This window comes from Xiphophorus maculatus, chromosome 2 (assembly GCF_002775205.1).
Source record: "Xiphophorus maculatus strain JP 163 A chromosome 2, X_maculatus-5.0-male, whole genome shotgun sequence".
In the NCBI taxonomy this organism is placed as follows: Eukaryota; Metazoa; Chordata; class Actinopteri; order Cyprinodontiformes; family Poeciliidae; genus Xiphophorus; species Xiphophorus maculatus.
The window spans coordinates 21328871-21345505 of record NC_036444.1 but is presented as its reverse complement, the minus strand read 5'-3'; the positions used below and the strand labels follow the sequence as shown (position 1 = coordinate 21345505).

At 38.0% G+C, this 16635-nt stretch overlaps 1 protein-coding gene across 14 annotated transcripts in view; it reads right to left on the bottom strand.

Moving 5' to 3' along the window:
* Positions 1-1736: 1736 nt before the first annotated feature.
* Positions 1737-16635, bottom strand: part of LOC102235878 (neuronal cell adhesion molecule-like) — a 101260-nt gene continuing 86361 nt past the window's right edge. For 7 of the 14 annotated variants that reach the window (XM_023325781.1, XM_023325770.1, XM_023325785.1 and 4 more), the window contains 9 exons: positions 16338-16542; positions 15888-16010; positions 15328-15504; positions 12870-12929; positions 11741-11860; positions 9571-9729; positions 7703-7834; positions 7334-7412; positions 1737-4603 (listed from right to left, as the gene is read on the bottom strand). In XM_023325781.1, coding sequence (XP_023181549.1) covers positions 4357-4603; positions 7334-7412; positions 7703-7834; positions 9571-9729; positions 11741-11860; positions 12870-12929; positions 15328-15504; positions 15888-16010; positions 16338-16542 — 1302 coding nt within the window. In that variant the 3' untranslated portion in view covers positions 1737-4356. Of the gene's footprint in view, positions 4604-7333; positions 7413-7702; positions 7835-9570; positions 11861-12869; positions 12930-15327; positions 15505-15887; positions 16011-16337; positions 16543-16635 lie in introns of those variants that run through there. The other 7 variants (XM_023325790.1, XM_023325791.1, XM_023325794.1 and 4 more) reach the window with 4 other exon arrangements.

Genomic DNA, 16635 nt, shown 5'->3' with positions numbered 1-16635 from the left:
CCATAAAGCCTTCAGAGGGACGCCTCAGACTGAGGCAGATGCAGTCATCCATATTTACAAATGCTCCAAGTTCTTTCATCTAGAGAAGATGCATTATGCTCATGTGGGTACGTTTGAAGCATCCAGTCTTAAAAGTTTTGTGTCGGAAGGCGTTTCAATTATTCCTAGAAGGGGACAAGACTTATCAGCGCTAACGTGGACGAAAAGCACATGATTTATTTGGCTTTGCTACAGTGGAGGAAAAAAATTATTTCTTTCACATACAGACATGAAGAAAAATAGTGTCTCCTCTGCTGTGCACTTAAATAAGTCGCCTTTTCTCCTGAAAAGTGGTCCAGTTTGAAACGCATTTCCAGAGCTATCCTGCATCTCTTTAGCATGCAACAGAGTAGACGAATGGAAATGTGATAAAAGATGATACGATGTTTATTTAACGAAAGTCTGCTCAAAGAAGATGGGCAGTCTTGTTGGCGGCGCCTCTAAGGACACGATTGATCCCTGCATTACAGCCCAGCGTCCAACCAAGTGTTGAAACTTAATTGGTGTCTCATGTGTCTGCAAGTGTTTTATCAGCCCGTTTGAAGAGAACACAAACATTGCTGCGATCAGTGCGCGTACTACACTCAACATGGATCAGAGAAAGCAGAAGAAAGAGGAGCCCTGAAGTACCATATACACCCACCAGACGTAACATGATGACCACTGACAGGGGAAGAGAATAATACATCATCTCTTCATCATATTCCCTGTTAGTTGGTGAAATTAATTAGGAAACAAGGGAACATTTTGCCCTCAGTTAGTGAAAATTATGCTCGCTCGGTGACTGACTCAGAGCAAACACCAGCTCTTACGGGTTGTTCTTGGTCTTCAGTGGAGTCTTTCCAAGGAGGGGCAGTGGCGTCCTGGCTCTGATTGGTTGCTTTTGACCAGGAGCGATGTGTAGCAGCACTGAGAGGAGGTGGAGGAGGTCAATCTTTTCACAGACCATCTGTGTCATGCTACACCGCCATGACATGTTGACAGTTTTAACACATATGCAAAACAAAAGAAAAGGTTTTTATGAGAGTTACCATACATACTGCAGCTTTAAAAGTTGTAATTCTGTAAAGATTTTTCTTTTGATCTGATGAGCCAGGAAAACTATATGGAAAGATTAAAAAATTTTACTTTTGAGACCCTTTGATCAGGAAAAGCTGATTAGCTAGTAACAAATGTAAAAGAGTGAAGATATCACTTGTTGGCAAGGATTGGTGCAAAATATGTTGCCAAAAATGTCCATCTTTTTTTAATCCACAATTCAACTGAATCAATGATCAAAAGCATATAAAAAGAACAATCATAGTTGCCAAAAACTGTCTGAAGTTATTTCAGATAGGTGGGTTTTTATGATGTCATAGAAAGGTTTTGAAAAATGTCTTCTTGGCTGCATAATTAATATTTTTAAAGCTCAACAAGTTCTCAACTGTAGTAGTTGTGAGTAATGGTACTTGGCAACATTTCTGGGTTCTTATGAACAAAAACAAATTATGATTCTAAAATAAATGTGCTATTGCCAGGCTGCAAAGTTGTTTGATTATCATATACTTTCTTTATTCATAGCTATTGAAAACTAAGCAGTTTCTGTGGTAGTAATGAATAGAGCAAAATCATGTTTTACAGAATGGGTTATTTATGGATATAATATGTGTCTCTAGATCGATTAAAGTTGTTCACTTCACTCAAGGAAGTTTCAGTCAGACAATTTAAATCAGATGATTTATTTATGCATCATATTTCCCGTAGACTGAAAGTCAAACCAGCAATGAAGAGAATAAAAACTTAAATAGCTGAAATGAAATAATTTGTTAGTACAAATCTGGCTCTAAAATACAAAACATCTGAGATGCTTGAAAACAAAGTGAATCAATTCCTACAGGAGTACAATAGAAACCATTACAACCAGTTTAAATCAGAATATCAGCCTGTGCATTATGATGCCATGAGTATTAGAACAAAAAAAACACATTATTCATAAGAAAATTTCAGTCCCGTTAGTTAATTACAATTTACAAGTTGCACAGAAACAATAATAATAATAAAAAAATGAAACATTTGAGGCTGTATATATATTCTCTACAAGTCTATAGTTGTCTATATTTATTATAGTCAAATTAACAAATAAAACCACATCATGCACAATATTGCCACTCATATTCTGCTTGTCCCTGTACAATCAATTCATGTATTTACACAGTCGTCAAATACTCATCAACTAAATGTTTTAAAAATAAAACTTGATGCAAGTTAAGAAAAAGAAAATCTTGATTCCATCCAAAGGCCCTCAAGTGTAGTTAGTACATTTGAACAACGCTTGTCTCAATGAAACTGAATGTCAGGCATCCACAAACACTCACTCACACACACGCACACACACACACACACACACACACGCACACACACACACACACACACACACACACACACACACACACACACACAAATCCATATACATTTAAACATTGAAGAAATACAATCAATAGCATCTCTGATGCACCACAACAAGCTTTAACAATGTTTCGATCCGATCCCAATAAAGAAACAAAGCTGCATGTCAAAGCATCATTAGGAGTGAATTTATGACGTGCCGTATTTTGTCCTTGGACCTGCCTCTTACAAATCCCATTATTGTCTTCACTGTAGTAATTAAACTCCAATGAGAGTTTTCAGAACTGAGTCTCTGCTTTAGAAAGGCACTACCTGCTGAAGGAACCCCTCCAAGCTGCTGGACCTTCAGCATTGACATCTGATCTTCAGATTGAGCTAAAAAAAAACAGGAGGTCACATGCGGGGGGGAAAAAATAATATAAAGATGGCATGACACATCCAAAGCTGCATTTCAATTTCTACATTTGCAGGGGCAGATTAAAGAGGTGACAAAGGAGGACCTGTCAGCACCCAATTTGAAAAAGTATTCACCCCCCTTGAGCTGCTTCTCATCTTACAATCACAGACCTGAGTATATTTTATGGAGATTTTATGATATATCAACATACAGCTATGTATCATTGAGAAGTTGACGGAAAAGGCTGTGGCGTTCATTTGTTCTCAATTAAAAACCAGTACAACTTTTACACGTCACCAAATCTCAGGAAGATTTAATTTCTGTACAAATCTAACTGTTTGCATGTTTTCTAGAGAACATTAATGAACAAACAAGATCATAAAATACAAGGAACAGAGCAGAAAGGCCTGGGATAAAGGCATGGAGAAGCTTAAAGCATGGTTAGGTCAGAAAACAATATCCAAAGCTTTGAACATTTCCTGGAGAACTGTTCAATACATCACTTGAAAAAAAAAAGAATATAGCACACCTCATATTTCCATCTTCTCATTGCCATCAACCTACAATGTAGGCAAGGCAGCTACTGATCAGAAAATGAGCCAAGAGGAACATACAAACTCTTAAGGAATCCCAGAAATCCATAGCTCTGGCAGTATCATACTGTACGAACAGTGAAGCTGATGGAAGATGGATCCAAATAAAGAACTATATCCAGACCTTACGAATTGCTGTTTACAGATGCTCTCAATTTAATCTGAGTTTCCTCTAATACAGACATGCACCAAAATACTTGCGGATGATTCAAAGCTGATCCAAAAAAGCACGGACTCAAAAATGCAAAAAAAGTGAGAAAATCATGAACGTGTCTCTATCAACTATATACACTCACAAGTACCAGTTTTTGTGTAACATAAAATCCCAATAAAATACACATAAGTTTGACATTGTAATGTGACAAAACGTAAAAACAACTGGGGGATATGAATACTTTTGAAAGGAAATGCACCCTCTGTATGGTTCGGTTATACGCCTAGCAGGTGTGTATGTCCTGCCAGTGGGATTGTAAATGCATTTGGAAACTGAATTATTGTAGCACATGCATTATATCAGTGCACTATGTCATGGCAACGTCCTGTTCTCAGTTGGAAATATGCATGTTAGCTGCTTACTGTTGACATTTAACACCGCTTCAGTGAAAAAAAAAGTCAAACCCAACATAATATATGGATTCCAGAAAAGCACTGCATTGCTCATGTAAGGCCTATTGAAAGATGCAATATGAGTTAATGTCAAAGTATTAATAATATATGTCTTAAAGTAAAAGCATGTATTGTCAAATCAGTATCATACAATTCAGCTACTAAGCCCAACGTTGTCAGGAAGATTTCCAAGTGAAAAAAAAAAATCAGTCTTTCTATGTTTCTTGTGCCTCAGAGGTGTGTGATTATGAAGCCATGCAGAGTCGTGAGACCCCCCAAGCCCCATGCTAAATGGAGATTCTGCGATTGTCGGGATGCAGCGAGCACACTACACCGCTACACAAAAGAGTTCAAGGAGTTCATGGCGTTAATCGGGGATGGGGCCCCTGAGCTCTCAGGACCCTCGGCATTGTCCCTGCTGGAACTCTTTCCACTATACTGGCCAATAAAGGAGCCGTCCTCGTTGAACTGTCCGTCTCCGCCTTCCCCGTAGTCAACTAAGCTGTCGTCACTGTCGTCTCTCTTAACCGTCCCGTTAGACGGCGTGCGGCTCTCTTTTACCAGTTTATGGTCCTCACTGTCACTGAAGGAGAAAATAACATGCAAATGTTACAGGTGAGATGAGGTGGCAGATGCAAGAAGATTAGTGGTCACTTTTTTTTAGATGGAGCATGAAACGGCCAATTGTGACTCACACCTGAGGAGTGAAAAGCCGAAAGTTTTTAAAAAATAAGCAGCAATTTGGATTTAGTTTTGATTTAGATTTGCTCCACGTCTAAAAAAAACAACAAAAAAACAGAAGCTATGATTGATTGGTTTCTATCAGGCAACAGGGAATAAAGCTCGAGCCGACACACTCTATCTAAATTCCCCTTGAAACCAAACGTGAGGTGGTGAATGTGCTGAGGGACAAAGAGAGCATTCCCCATCCCAAGACAAGAGCCTGTGATGAAAAACAAGAAGCTCCGGCGCGATGAGGTGAATAAAACTTGAAAAGCAAAGACTTCAGATGCACGTCCTGCAAAGCGAGCATGAGAATAACCCCAACCCGGGCACAATGTATGAAACATCTGCAAAGAAAGCTTTCTTTGGAAATCAGATCATCAGAAACGTTCCGTGGTTAAATGAGCTGAACGTCAATGAGATGCGTTCATAAAGCCATCATAATGCCGCGGTGTTCTTCAAATTTAACACAGCACATTATAATCTGTAAGCATAAAACATTTACAGAGTGTCAGAGCAGAGGCCATATTGATGAAGAAAACTTGCTACGCTGAGCATGATCAAGGCTTTATGAATGAATATTAAAATTGATGACAGCAGGCGCTTTTCTCCACAGTGACTTCCACTGACCTCAAACAACCCCCACCGACACCATCACCACTCTTACCTTCACTGAGACCCACAACCCCGGAGATCAAATCAGGACATCTCACTGAAATCCCACATAGACAAACATTCCTACACACTGGTTCACTACTCAACACACACACACACACTTACGAGAGTTTACTATTTTCACATTAGTGAGGAACGAAATGATGTCTTAAACAGAAATTAGTTGTTCTACAACCAAAAACAGCTCGGGTGAGTTAGGTAATGCCTTTTATTGACATACTGTAAGGTTTCCGCTGAATAAAACGAAACAGGATGAAAGGAAAAAGTTCTCTAACAAAGGCACTATGTTACTTTGCAACGTGGTTTGTCCAATAAATCTCTCTTTTCGTTTGCATCCATTGTTGTGTTCCTCTTTCTCTATTAATACAATGGACAGTTGGTATTTTCCTTTAGCAATAAAAAGTTCAAAACCATCTTGTACTGGTGGCACTACAAATTATAGAGCTTGGATGTTATATTTGATTATATTTCTATTTCATAAAACCTAAACATCTTGAAAGCATAAAACATAAATAACTTTCAGTCCTATTTTACTTTTATTAAAGCAGATCAATAATGTTAACATTTCCATGAAGCAACTTCTTGGAAGTTTAATACAAACACTTACATTTTTGATTTTTCAGTTCCAGTGTTGTCACAAGCAGTCACTCAAAATAGAGTCAGGACTCCCCATTGCTTTTAAATGTCTGACCAATGTGCCCGGTTGTTATGTCTCCAAAATACTGCTCTTAGACAGCATTACACCTGATTTACCTCTTCTTACGGGAAATATTTGGATGCAAGCTTTTGCCGAATGAACTCACACCTAAGCTAGAGTCTTCTCAACTATCTCTACTGAACATTATAATTCCCACAAGCAGTTGTTGTAAAGGTAATGTGATATACTGTGCAGTTCAAAAAGATGTAACAAGTTCAAAAAGAAATAACAACATCTTGACGTGTTTCAGAGATTGATGTAACTTTGTCATCAAGATAGCAAAAAAAGTATTGGGATCAACTTAAACATTGCCTCCAGTACTGTTGATTTCGATCTTTTTATGAAATTAATAAGTAAGAAATGGGGAACCAACAACTTTAGGCTTAAAATGTAATACAATTTAAAAACCGGGCGACAATCTGTCAGTAGCACAATTAAACAGCCTATTCAGTCTTCAGACATGCTTAAAATGCCACATCAGATCCATATGCAGTTATACAATATACTATATCTATATATAATCGATAAATCCATTCAACATATTATTCCCTGGAGCAGAATGTTGAATACCCATGCATAAAATCCATCAAACATATTTATATCTACATACAAAAAGGAATAGAATACAAAATATAAAATCAAGACTATCTTATAAATTGACTTTTAAAAAACAATATTCAAAAACGTTACATGTACAGATTTAAAGTGCTTCTTTTTTGTCTTTTTTTTCAGCATGCTATTGGAGATGCAGCCCAGATGAAGGAGGCTAACAAACATAGCTGGAGAACATCCAGAAGGTTAGGCAAAGTGTTAACACTATATTTACTGCCGGCAAAATGCTTGTTATTAGCTTATTAGTTGGGATGAGAGTTAATGATTGCTTGTACTATGCATCTCTTGTAACAGTCATTTCTAAACCTTTTGACATAATAAAATTTGAAATCAATTAAACCTGAAGATTCCTGATCCCTACATGGCATCACAATGTGATGTCCAGCAGACACACCAGTCCAACACGAGACGCCTCCAAGACATCTCCGACCCATTAAGAATCCTGGCAGAAGCTCAAACCGGTTGCCTTCCTCTTGATGCTGTGACTGATATCGGTGGGTTTGAATGGGTTATTGTCAGCTGTAAGGGCTGGGAAGAGGAAGGAAGTGGGCCAGAAGTGGACTTTGGGGGCATGAGGGATCCAGCAGCAAGAGCACGTTCTCTCACCTGTATTCCACAAAAGTACAGTCATCATCTTTCATTGGCTGGAACTCCGGGTCTGTGTGTGCATCCTCCTTTTCTTTGACTGGGGACATAAACAAAGAAACGTAGGCTTTCTCAATATTTGCAATAACACTTCTGTACTTGTGTCATGTTCTTTAGCTGAATGCTTGTTGTGAAATGTAGAAAAATGTGCCAATATGAAATTTTCCAAACAGAAAAGGAATCAGTAACATAATACAGTAACCAACATTCACACAACAGTAGAAATATTCCACATTTTGGGAGTAAAACTCTCCAAAAAAAGTTATTTCTGACAGCTTCCAAAGATAGCTGAAAACACTGCGCATTGGGTTTGTTTGTGCAGTGACTCACCGGGGTATTTTCCTCCTTTATTCCTCTGAATGAAGCAGATAATGAGAAGGATCAGGATGAGCAGGGCGATGGCGCACATGAGGCCAATGAACCATCCCTGAGTGGCGATGTCTACCTGTCTGCTCGTCACAGCTGGCCAGAGATGGAGAGATAATGCGATAATTGTAAATGCAATATTTCTACAGTCTTTTCAGTGATGAGGAAAGTCTTCCTCCGATGATGTGCTGAAATGACCTTACATTGTTTTGGCAGCCATCAGTTAGTCATTTCAGTTTATGAGTGAACCATAATATCACTTTTTACAAATTGTGTTAGATGAGCAGGAAATCTTCTGTATTAATTTAAGAATAAGATGAACTGCATTAGAAATATTGCAAAATAATTTTACATTTAGTGACAATTACACACACAAACACACGCAGCTACAATCACTGACCATCATACAAGTTTTTTTCTAGTCTAGGTTGGAAATTATAACGCTATACTCAAAATAATCTATATTAGAATATTGTTTGTTTTTGTTATCTGCATATCTACAGAATGAGATTAATATACAAAGTGCAAAAATTTAAAACCCAAAGGTCATGCAAACTCTTAAACATTATATATTTGCATGTTTGTTACACTGCAGCGACTAGGGGTGTAACGATAAATCCAGTTCAGGAGATTCACAATGAAAAGAAGAAAAAACTTTTGTTCCACATTTTCTTGTTTTTACAAATCGAGCTAAAGTTTCACATATTATAAAATATCTCTGTTGAGATTATTATAAAGTCAGCTCAAATTTATTCAGATTAAGCATTTTGAAAACATCAAAAACCTGAAATAGGTAGTTAGATTTGCAATTAGCTGAGTTGCCAGCAGCTAATTGTTAGCTAGACTCAGATTTTGAATCATGTTAAAAATAGTTCATAGTTACTCTCAGTCCTATCACTGTTTCTTTTGTCTACCAGCTACAGAAAAAGAATGACAGATAAACAATTAAAATGCAGAGAGGCTTTTTTTTTTTTTTTTTACAAATAGTCGTATGGCAGCCAGAGAGGTCTTTATTAGTTGACTCCTTCAACAAAGCAAAGCAAATCAAGAAGCACTTCTGTTCTTCTGAATCTCAAACCAACAGCTAAGCCCAAAAATTATTCACAAGTCAGGCAGATTTAGATTTAAAATCCCTCTCACTCAACCAAGAAGTTTCTTTCTGCTAAAAAAGTAAGTAGAAGTAGTAAGCCACTGTAGGAAGGTTAACAAAACTAGGAGATCTGAAATTTGAAAACTATGTAAAGCCTTTTGAATAATGAATAGATTAATTCTGGCATCAAATCCGTCTTATGATCGTTGAAAGATTTTTTGCATGTTTCCACTTTGATTTTGAGGATTTATTTTGTCTTTGAGGTTAGACGGCCTCCTTACCATCACCCTAATCTTTAACTGCCTCCACAGATTCTCTATCAGAGTCAAGTCAGGACTCCGGTTGGCTCAACATTAATATTTCTTCTAGTGAGAAAGAACACGTAGGTAAAATTACAAGATCACTTGACTCTAAATCCGCCAGGAGAATTTTGGGCTTCATTGTAGTCAAGTTTAAGGCACCCAGCTTCCTGTCTGATAAAACAGCTTATATTTACTTCACCAGGGAAAGCACTGACAGCTACATTGTACTTTGCAAAAATGATTTCAACTTTATGAGAAGGATTGCAGTGTTTTAATACCACAAGATCTCGTTACACCCCTAATAGCAACATTTCAGCTAAAACAAACTCAACTTTGCAATGGTAGAATGGTACAAACTACTAGATACTTTACACAAGTGACGTTATGAGGCCTGACTCGGCCAGGTCAAGACGGAGGCTACACCCCAGGACGCGCCTCACCTGGGACCGTGACAAACAGCTCCTCGGACTGGAGCGGCTGCTCGTGGTGACCCTTGGCCACTACACGCACCCTATAGGAGAGGCCCACCTTTAGACCTTTCAGCTTAACGTTCTGAGAGCCGTTCACAAGCTCTTTTTGCCACTCCTCTTCACCTTCACCTGCAGGAGGGACGTCGACGGAGAGAGGTATGTTTGAGGGAGCGAACAGAGCTTTCAATGGTCCATGGAGATGGTGAAACAATGGGAACTACTTATACGGCCTTACTCTGCAGGCAATTTTATATATTCCAGGAGTAGGGGAAAAAAATCAATTTAGGCTTTGAATAAATGATTGCGGTGACCCTGGTAGCTCAATGCACTTCAACAAGCCCATGCATACTGAAAAAAAAAACTGTTGACAATTAGTGCTGCCTAAAAATAACTAAAAGGAAACCAGCTTGGTTCAGAACAGCTGCTTGTTGCTCAGAACATATTTTAATTAGAAAAACACAATAATCTAGGGAGACATAAACAGCAAAGATGTCTGCCACATAGAAAATATTCAAACATATTCTGGTTTTCATTTGCTTTCATTTATGATAAATTGTCATAATACCCATGATCATTTGGTCTTGTTTATCTGCTCCAAAATTTGGTCAAAACCACCCAAATCCCCTCTGGACCACACACTGCAGAATCGAACCAAACTGTCACAATATGCCATTTTTTTGTTATCACAGCTGTACACAGTGGCAATTAGAAATACTCATAGAAAAGCCACATCAGAGGCAAAACAAGCATGTGGAAGAAGGTGCTCTGGCCAGATCACACCAAAATTCACCCTAATCTTTGGCTGACATGCTAAATACCTCGTGTGGCCGAAAAAGGTGCAGATCACCCTAAACATAGGGGTGATCTGGGAGAAAATCTATTGGAGACAGCAAAAGACCTGAGAAAAGAGTGGCGATTTGCCCTACAGTAAGGCAACAACCCAGAGGTACAATGGACTGCTTTAAGCACAATCATCTGTTGAAATGACCCAGTCAATCCAGGCATGAATTCAATTAAAATCACAGCAATATGTGAAAAGTGGCGTTCGCAGACAATCTGCATACAATCTCACTGACAATTAACTCTACTGCTAATGTGCAAATATTGCGCATGCTCCTTACCAAGGTGATAGACATACCACAAATGACTTACAGCCAAAGGTTGTTTTAAAAAGTAATTATTAGGGAGCTGAATAAAAATGGACAACATACTTTTCAGATTTATAGTTTTAGAAAAATGTGCAAAACTGCCTTTCACTTTCCTTTCACTCCACGGGTATCATATTATGACAAAATATTAAAAAGTTCAAGAGGTATTCACGCGCTTTTGAAGGTTACAAAAGTACTTCTAGGCTCAAAAGGTATTTTGTTATTACTCTTTTTTTTAAGGCTATTCTGCACTCCAAGCCACAAAAAATGGTGTGGCAATCCTATGATCTGACACATAAAAACACCCACTAGAAAAAACACTTAATGTTCAGACCTTCAGATAAAGAAATAAAAGATCTATTTCTATGTCACTCTGTGCAGTGATTTCACAGCTATGCTGTCGCTGAGATAGAAATCTCACTCTGACTTGTCCACTGAAAGCCTCAGAAGTGTTGCAGTGTTTTATCTGTTTACCTGCATATGAGCTGTCAGGGCCACCAAACAAGCAAAAGTGGGAATGAGCTAAAAGTGAAATGTGTCATGACTGATGATCACTGAATTGAGTTTTTTGAATTAGGTGGATATTATTATGATGACATTTCCTAACTGAATGATTGAAACAATAGGTGTGAGAGAGTCATACCACAGAGCTTTTAACCTCACCGCAGGTAGAAATAAGCAATTGAAAGCACTTTAGTCAACCTCTGTGGGTATAAAGATGACGGGAAGTGCTGCTTTTTGTCAGATTTTACTCATAAATTCTGTCAGTGTTATGACTGGAAATGAGAACTCCAGCCAATTCCAGCATTGAGCAATTCAGAATCCAATCACGGAAAACTTAATTTATTAAATCAGAGTCTTCCCTGGCAAAACCCAGCGTTAACATGACTGCCGATATTTTTAATCACCTGCTGAAGCCAGTAATGAAGTAGGAGTCTCTTGCCACCCATGCCTGAAGCTGAGAGAAATATCAATGAGGTGATTTTTCTTACTGTTTTCTGCAATGTACTCTACATAAACATTTTTCTCTGGGCCCCAGTACTCCCAAGTGATCAGGGCCCCATCTTCTTCAACCGAGGAGCTAACATTCGCAAAAAGACTCACAGGCCGGGCTGAGCACACAAGAAAAGAGACAAACATCAAAGCTGGCCTGTGGGGCAATGGGAAATCCAACAAATGGCAATCAATTGCTCTGTCCTGATTATACAAGTTCATCTTAATAAATTAGAATATCATCAACAAGTCTATTTCCACAATGGAGTTAAAAAACAAAACTCGTGTTTTGCATAGACATAGTTTGATCCATGTCTAGTGTTTATTTCTGGAAACTTAGAGCTAATGAAAAATGTTTCATTAGAAAATCAGAATATTACACAAGACACATAAAAAAGGGTTATCAATACAGAAATGTAATGTGCACAATCAAGTAGGAGACTGTTAACGCTTCAACATACTGTGATCATGCACTTTTCATTGTTGGAAAAAAGTGATTCAGCTAAAGTTGAAATGTTAGACAAAACAATTATGGTTGCACTTTGAGGAATTAGGGAAAACTTGATAGATTGAGAACATAATCCAAACTGGAGCGGCAGCTTTACTGTAGAGTATTTTGCTGCAGAAGGGCATAGCTCACTTAACGACATGTTTGACATCATGAGGTGATAATATAGTGTACAATTATTTAGGCAGCATCAGAACGCATTGCCTCAGAAGTTAAACATTAGATGCCAGCTGGAATTACGCATTTTTGATGACCCTAAGCAGTCCGTTAAATTAAGAACAACAATGTCAATGTGTAAAGTGGCAATCACTAATCCCTGATCTTAATCCCCAAAAAATGTGTGGAATATGTTTCTCTCTGTACATAACATGTAAATGTCTGATACCAGTTGTATACAGGAGTTTCACTTGGAATAAATGGCTCAAATAGATTTAACTTGTTGATGGTTTTCTCATTTTTGAAGAGGCACTTGTAATTCTGTGACATGTATGCCTTGACCCATACAGAAGTGCACAACAGCACTGGCTGGGGCAATAAACCATCAAAAACGGAGTTCACAATCAAACTCATAATCATCTAATCCAACATGTAGTTTACTAAGATCTCAGCATAGTCTGTACCCTTGTGGTTCGGACGGCGTGGAGGAAACCCTGCAACGGGATGAGAGGTTTGGGTGCCTCCTGCAAACAACACCAAGAGGATAAAATATGGACCCACACCCAAACACATGCAAAGGAAACAAAAACAGGGAGACACAGCAGACACACAGTCATTATCCACAAAGCACAGAGTTCATTAGCATGCAAGGAAAAACCTCGCCATGCAGCAGGAAGCACAACCAACATCCACCGTGCAAAAAGTACAAGAGGGTCAAAGTTGTTGACAGCAAATCAGAAGAAAAGCAGCATGCCACTCTAATAAAGTCTGATCCTGTTTTATCAGGTGAAACTGAAAAGGCACATGTCAAACAGCATCTTTGTCTATGTGGCTGTGAACTCAAACATTTAGGTGGATAAAGGACAGAGAAGAGAAAAGGTGGAAGTCCTCAGAGATAAGCAGCATGCATGCAGTATGTTCTCCACCTAGATATACACATCTGTTAACATTTGATGCTACAGGTTGAAGAAACAAATACACACAGAAAATAGTAGGTGAGCTACAATAAGCTCACCACTCATCACTCTGCTTTTCTCACTTTTGTATCAGAGAAATATTTTCAATTCAAGGGTATCAACATGAGGTTTATTGGATAAATGTGAAACTGAATCTAAGGAGAAAAACATGGAAACAAGTAGAACCAACAGTGCAATGCAGACACCTAAAATTAAAGTAAAATACTTAGATGTTGATAGTTTTCTTTGAACCAACAAAAATATGATGAGGCAACGGGTCGAGAAGGGTCCGTTCACTTGTATCATTGAGGTAATTATTTTATATGAATATACAATATAAATCTTCAGTATATGAGACAAAGCCAATCATCTCAAATGTTTGCACAGCTGTGATCAAATGTTTACATCCATGATCCATGCATGACTATCAGGTAAATGTCACCCAGTTATATCCTAGTTGTTAACCACCTATGTGCGTAAAATTTTTTCTAAACATATAGTGTGTCAAAGTATCAAAATACTCCCATATGACCATAAAACTTTCCTGCAGAAGTTATTTAACTTGCTGATTTAGACAGCTGCAAATTTAAGTCAAGCAAGTGTCCATTTTACTTGATGTACTTGTTTCCTGGTCAGCATCTTCTCAGTCTATGGTGATGTACAATAAATATTGAGCTCTGGTTAGTCAAATGACTGCAAACAAATCCATCTTACGCTAACAAGGAAAAACACCAACTGCAATCAATTACTATTACAAACCAGAGGTTAACAGCCCCTGGCATTGGCAACCTTCGACACACCTTACTTAAAGATTTAGATAAATGTGTGTATATATTTAACCCTACTGTATATGTGTAATTCTGATCCTGTGTAAAGTAGAAATTTTAAATAAATTGTAACTCTTGCTATAAAGGATAATGGAACATGCATTTCTTTAATAATAGACCATTGTTGTGCAATCCTTGAAAAATGTCAAATAACTAATTTAAAGCTCAAAATAAACTTAAAACTCCTGGCCAGAATGAGCAGATATAAACTTCTGATCACAACTGTAAATGAGATGTTTTACTTCTAGCTGAGCTGTTTAAGATTTTTAAGGACAAAAGTCAAACATTTTCACATTTCAAAAGAATGTTTTTTTCTGCAAGTTGCTGCTGTCTTGCCAATTGACTTTAACCTGAACAAGGTAACCTTTTCTGTCAGACAAAACGCCAAGAAATAGAACAAAAGCTCCTTCACAATGAAAAAAATATTAAAACTAAATGTACACATAACAGAGGACACAAGCTTCAATAGCAAAGCTGTTACCATTAAATCATGTTGGGAAACTCTTCCAGTCTTGATTTAGAAAACATTATTTTTTGAATTCAGCTGTTTTCTGAAGGAGATTGTGAATTAAAAAAAGCTTACGTGTCAAAAGTAGACCGAGACTGAATGGTCTTTCATCTCACATAATTGATGACCTTTAGAAACATTTTCCTAATGTGTTTGTTTCAGTCGATATTTTCAATAACGCACAATGTTTATTTCATGAATTATAATCTAATTAGTTTGTGCTCCAGGGCGTAGCCTCCAAGTAATTTACAATTCCCCTCTAAACTGATCACCGTTTCCATGGCAACATGCTTCAAAACAAAGGTCTAAAGTTTGTGGGTGCTATCACATTCCTTACATGCTGCTTCTTTTTTTAGTTCCCCTGCTCCAGATTAAAAATAATTCAGATTACGAAACTTCCAGACATATTTATCTTAAATAAGTACAATTACATAGGAGATGTGTCTGCAGGTTTCTATTTGACCGATATCTATATATATAATCAACCGTTTCTTTTAAATAGGGATTATTTTTAATGCTTTTTGATGTCTCGTTTAAAGGTCATCCAAGAACAATTTAGAAATGTTAGCTATTAGTCATCTTAAATACCACACGCTCCATGTTTTACACTTGTCTGCCTTTGATGACTTACCTTCATCCTGCTTGACGACAGCTTCCTGAGAAATGGCTGGGCCCGCTCCAACGCTTGTTCTGGCATTCAAATAAAACTTGTAGCGTGGGCTGTACTTGAGGTTTTGCAAAGTGACAGAGGTCTCATTGGAAGCCAGGGCCAGTTCCTCTTCTGGGCCAAGTTCATTGGAGTTATTGACTACAGGGGTGAGGGACGGATGACGACAACGATGGGATGGAGAAGGAAGTCGGAAAACAGGAAGTTGTGTAGCAATAGGAGGAGGGTGAGGGGTTGCAGATGGAGTATCAATAATAAAAAGGGTGAAAATGGAAAGATTTGGATAACAGAGGGTTCAGAAACAGAAGTTGGGAGTGACCAGAGTTGATTTGTTAACTTATGTTGTTGTAATTGTAAGAACATTTAAATGCAGTTAAGCTACTTTAAGCTTCTCCTATATTACTGATTAAGCCATGAAAAAGAATGGCTTACAAGGCTATGCACTAGATGACAGAGGATGATGTTCACATAACATAGATTTAAAATCTCGCTTGCTGTCTGTCAAGAAAAACAAAACTTCTCACCTGGCTGATATTTAAGGTTGTAGCCAGTGATGTGCCCATTATGTTCATGAGGAGGACTCCATTCGAGGGTTAGAGAATCTAGGCTTGGGTTTGTGACAGACAGCGAGGCGGGTGGCCCAGGCTCTGCAGAAAAGCATCAACAATGAGTGAACACAAGTCAGTGACAGAAAATCTGATTAATGTAAGAGAAACCAATGAAGGGAAAGAGGCAATGAGATGATGTCCAGTTTATATCAGACAGAATAGTAAAAAGGTTAACATAAATATAAATACATTTCTCCAACCATCTTGAACAAATGCAATTTTGTAATTCCCCACTAGATGGTACTAAACTCTCCTTTCTGTTCCTTTAAATTCAGGAGGTAAAACATTAGCATAGTCATGCATTTGACATTTTTTCATAAGACTTAAAAATGTACATATTAGAGTTTTAAAGTTTAAAGGTCATACCTCCTTCAGGTGTCTTAAACTCCTGCTTTTCACTTTTGGGACCCTCTCCTTTCTTATTGAAGACGCTTACATAGAAAGAATAGTGGCTGAATGGGTGCAACCCGGGCAGCAGGCCTTGGCTGTGGTTCCCACTAAAGGTGAGCATGCGCTTCTCTGTGTGATGGGGGTTGTGTTTATGAAGGCTGTGTGTCCTCGAGTAATGAACCTGCAACAAACAGCGTCAAATGCAGAAGCTTCATCTGTGTCATTTGTGCATACATGTTGAGCAAGGGTGTTATTCCTGTAATTTTTGTATCCA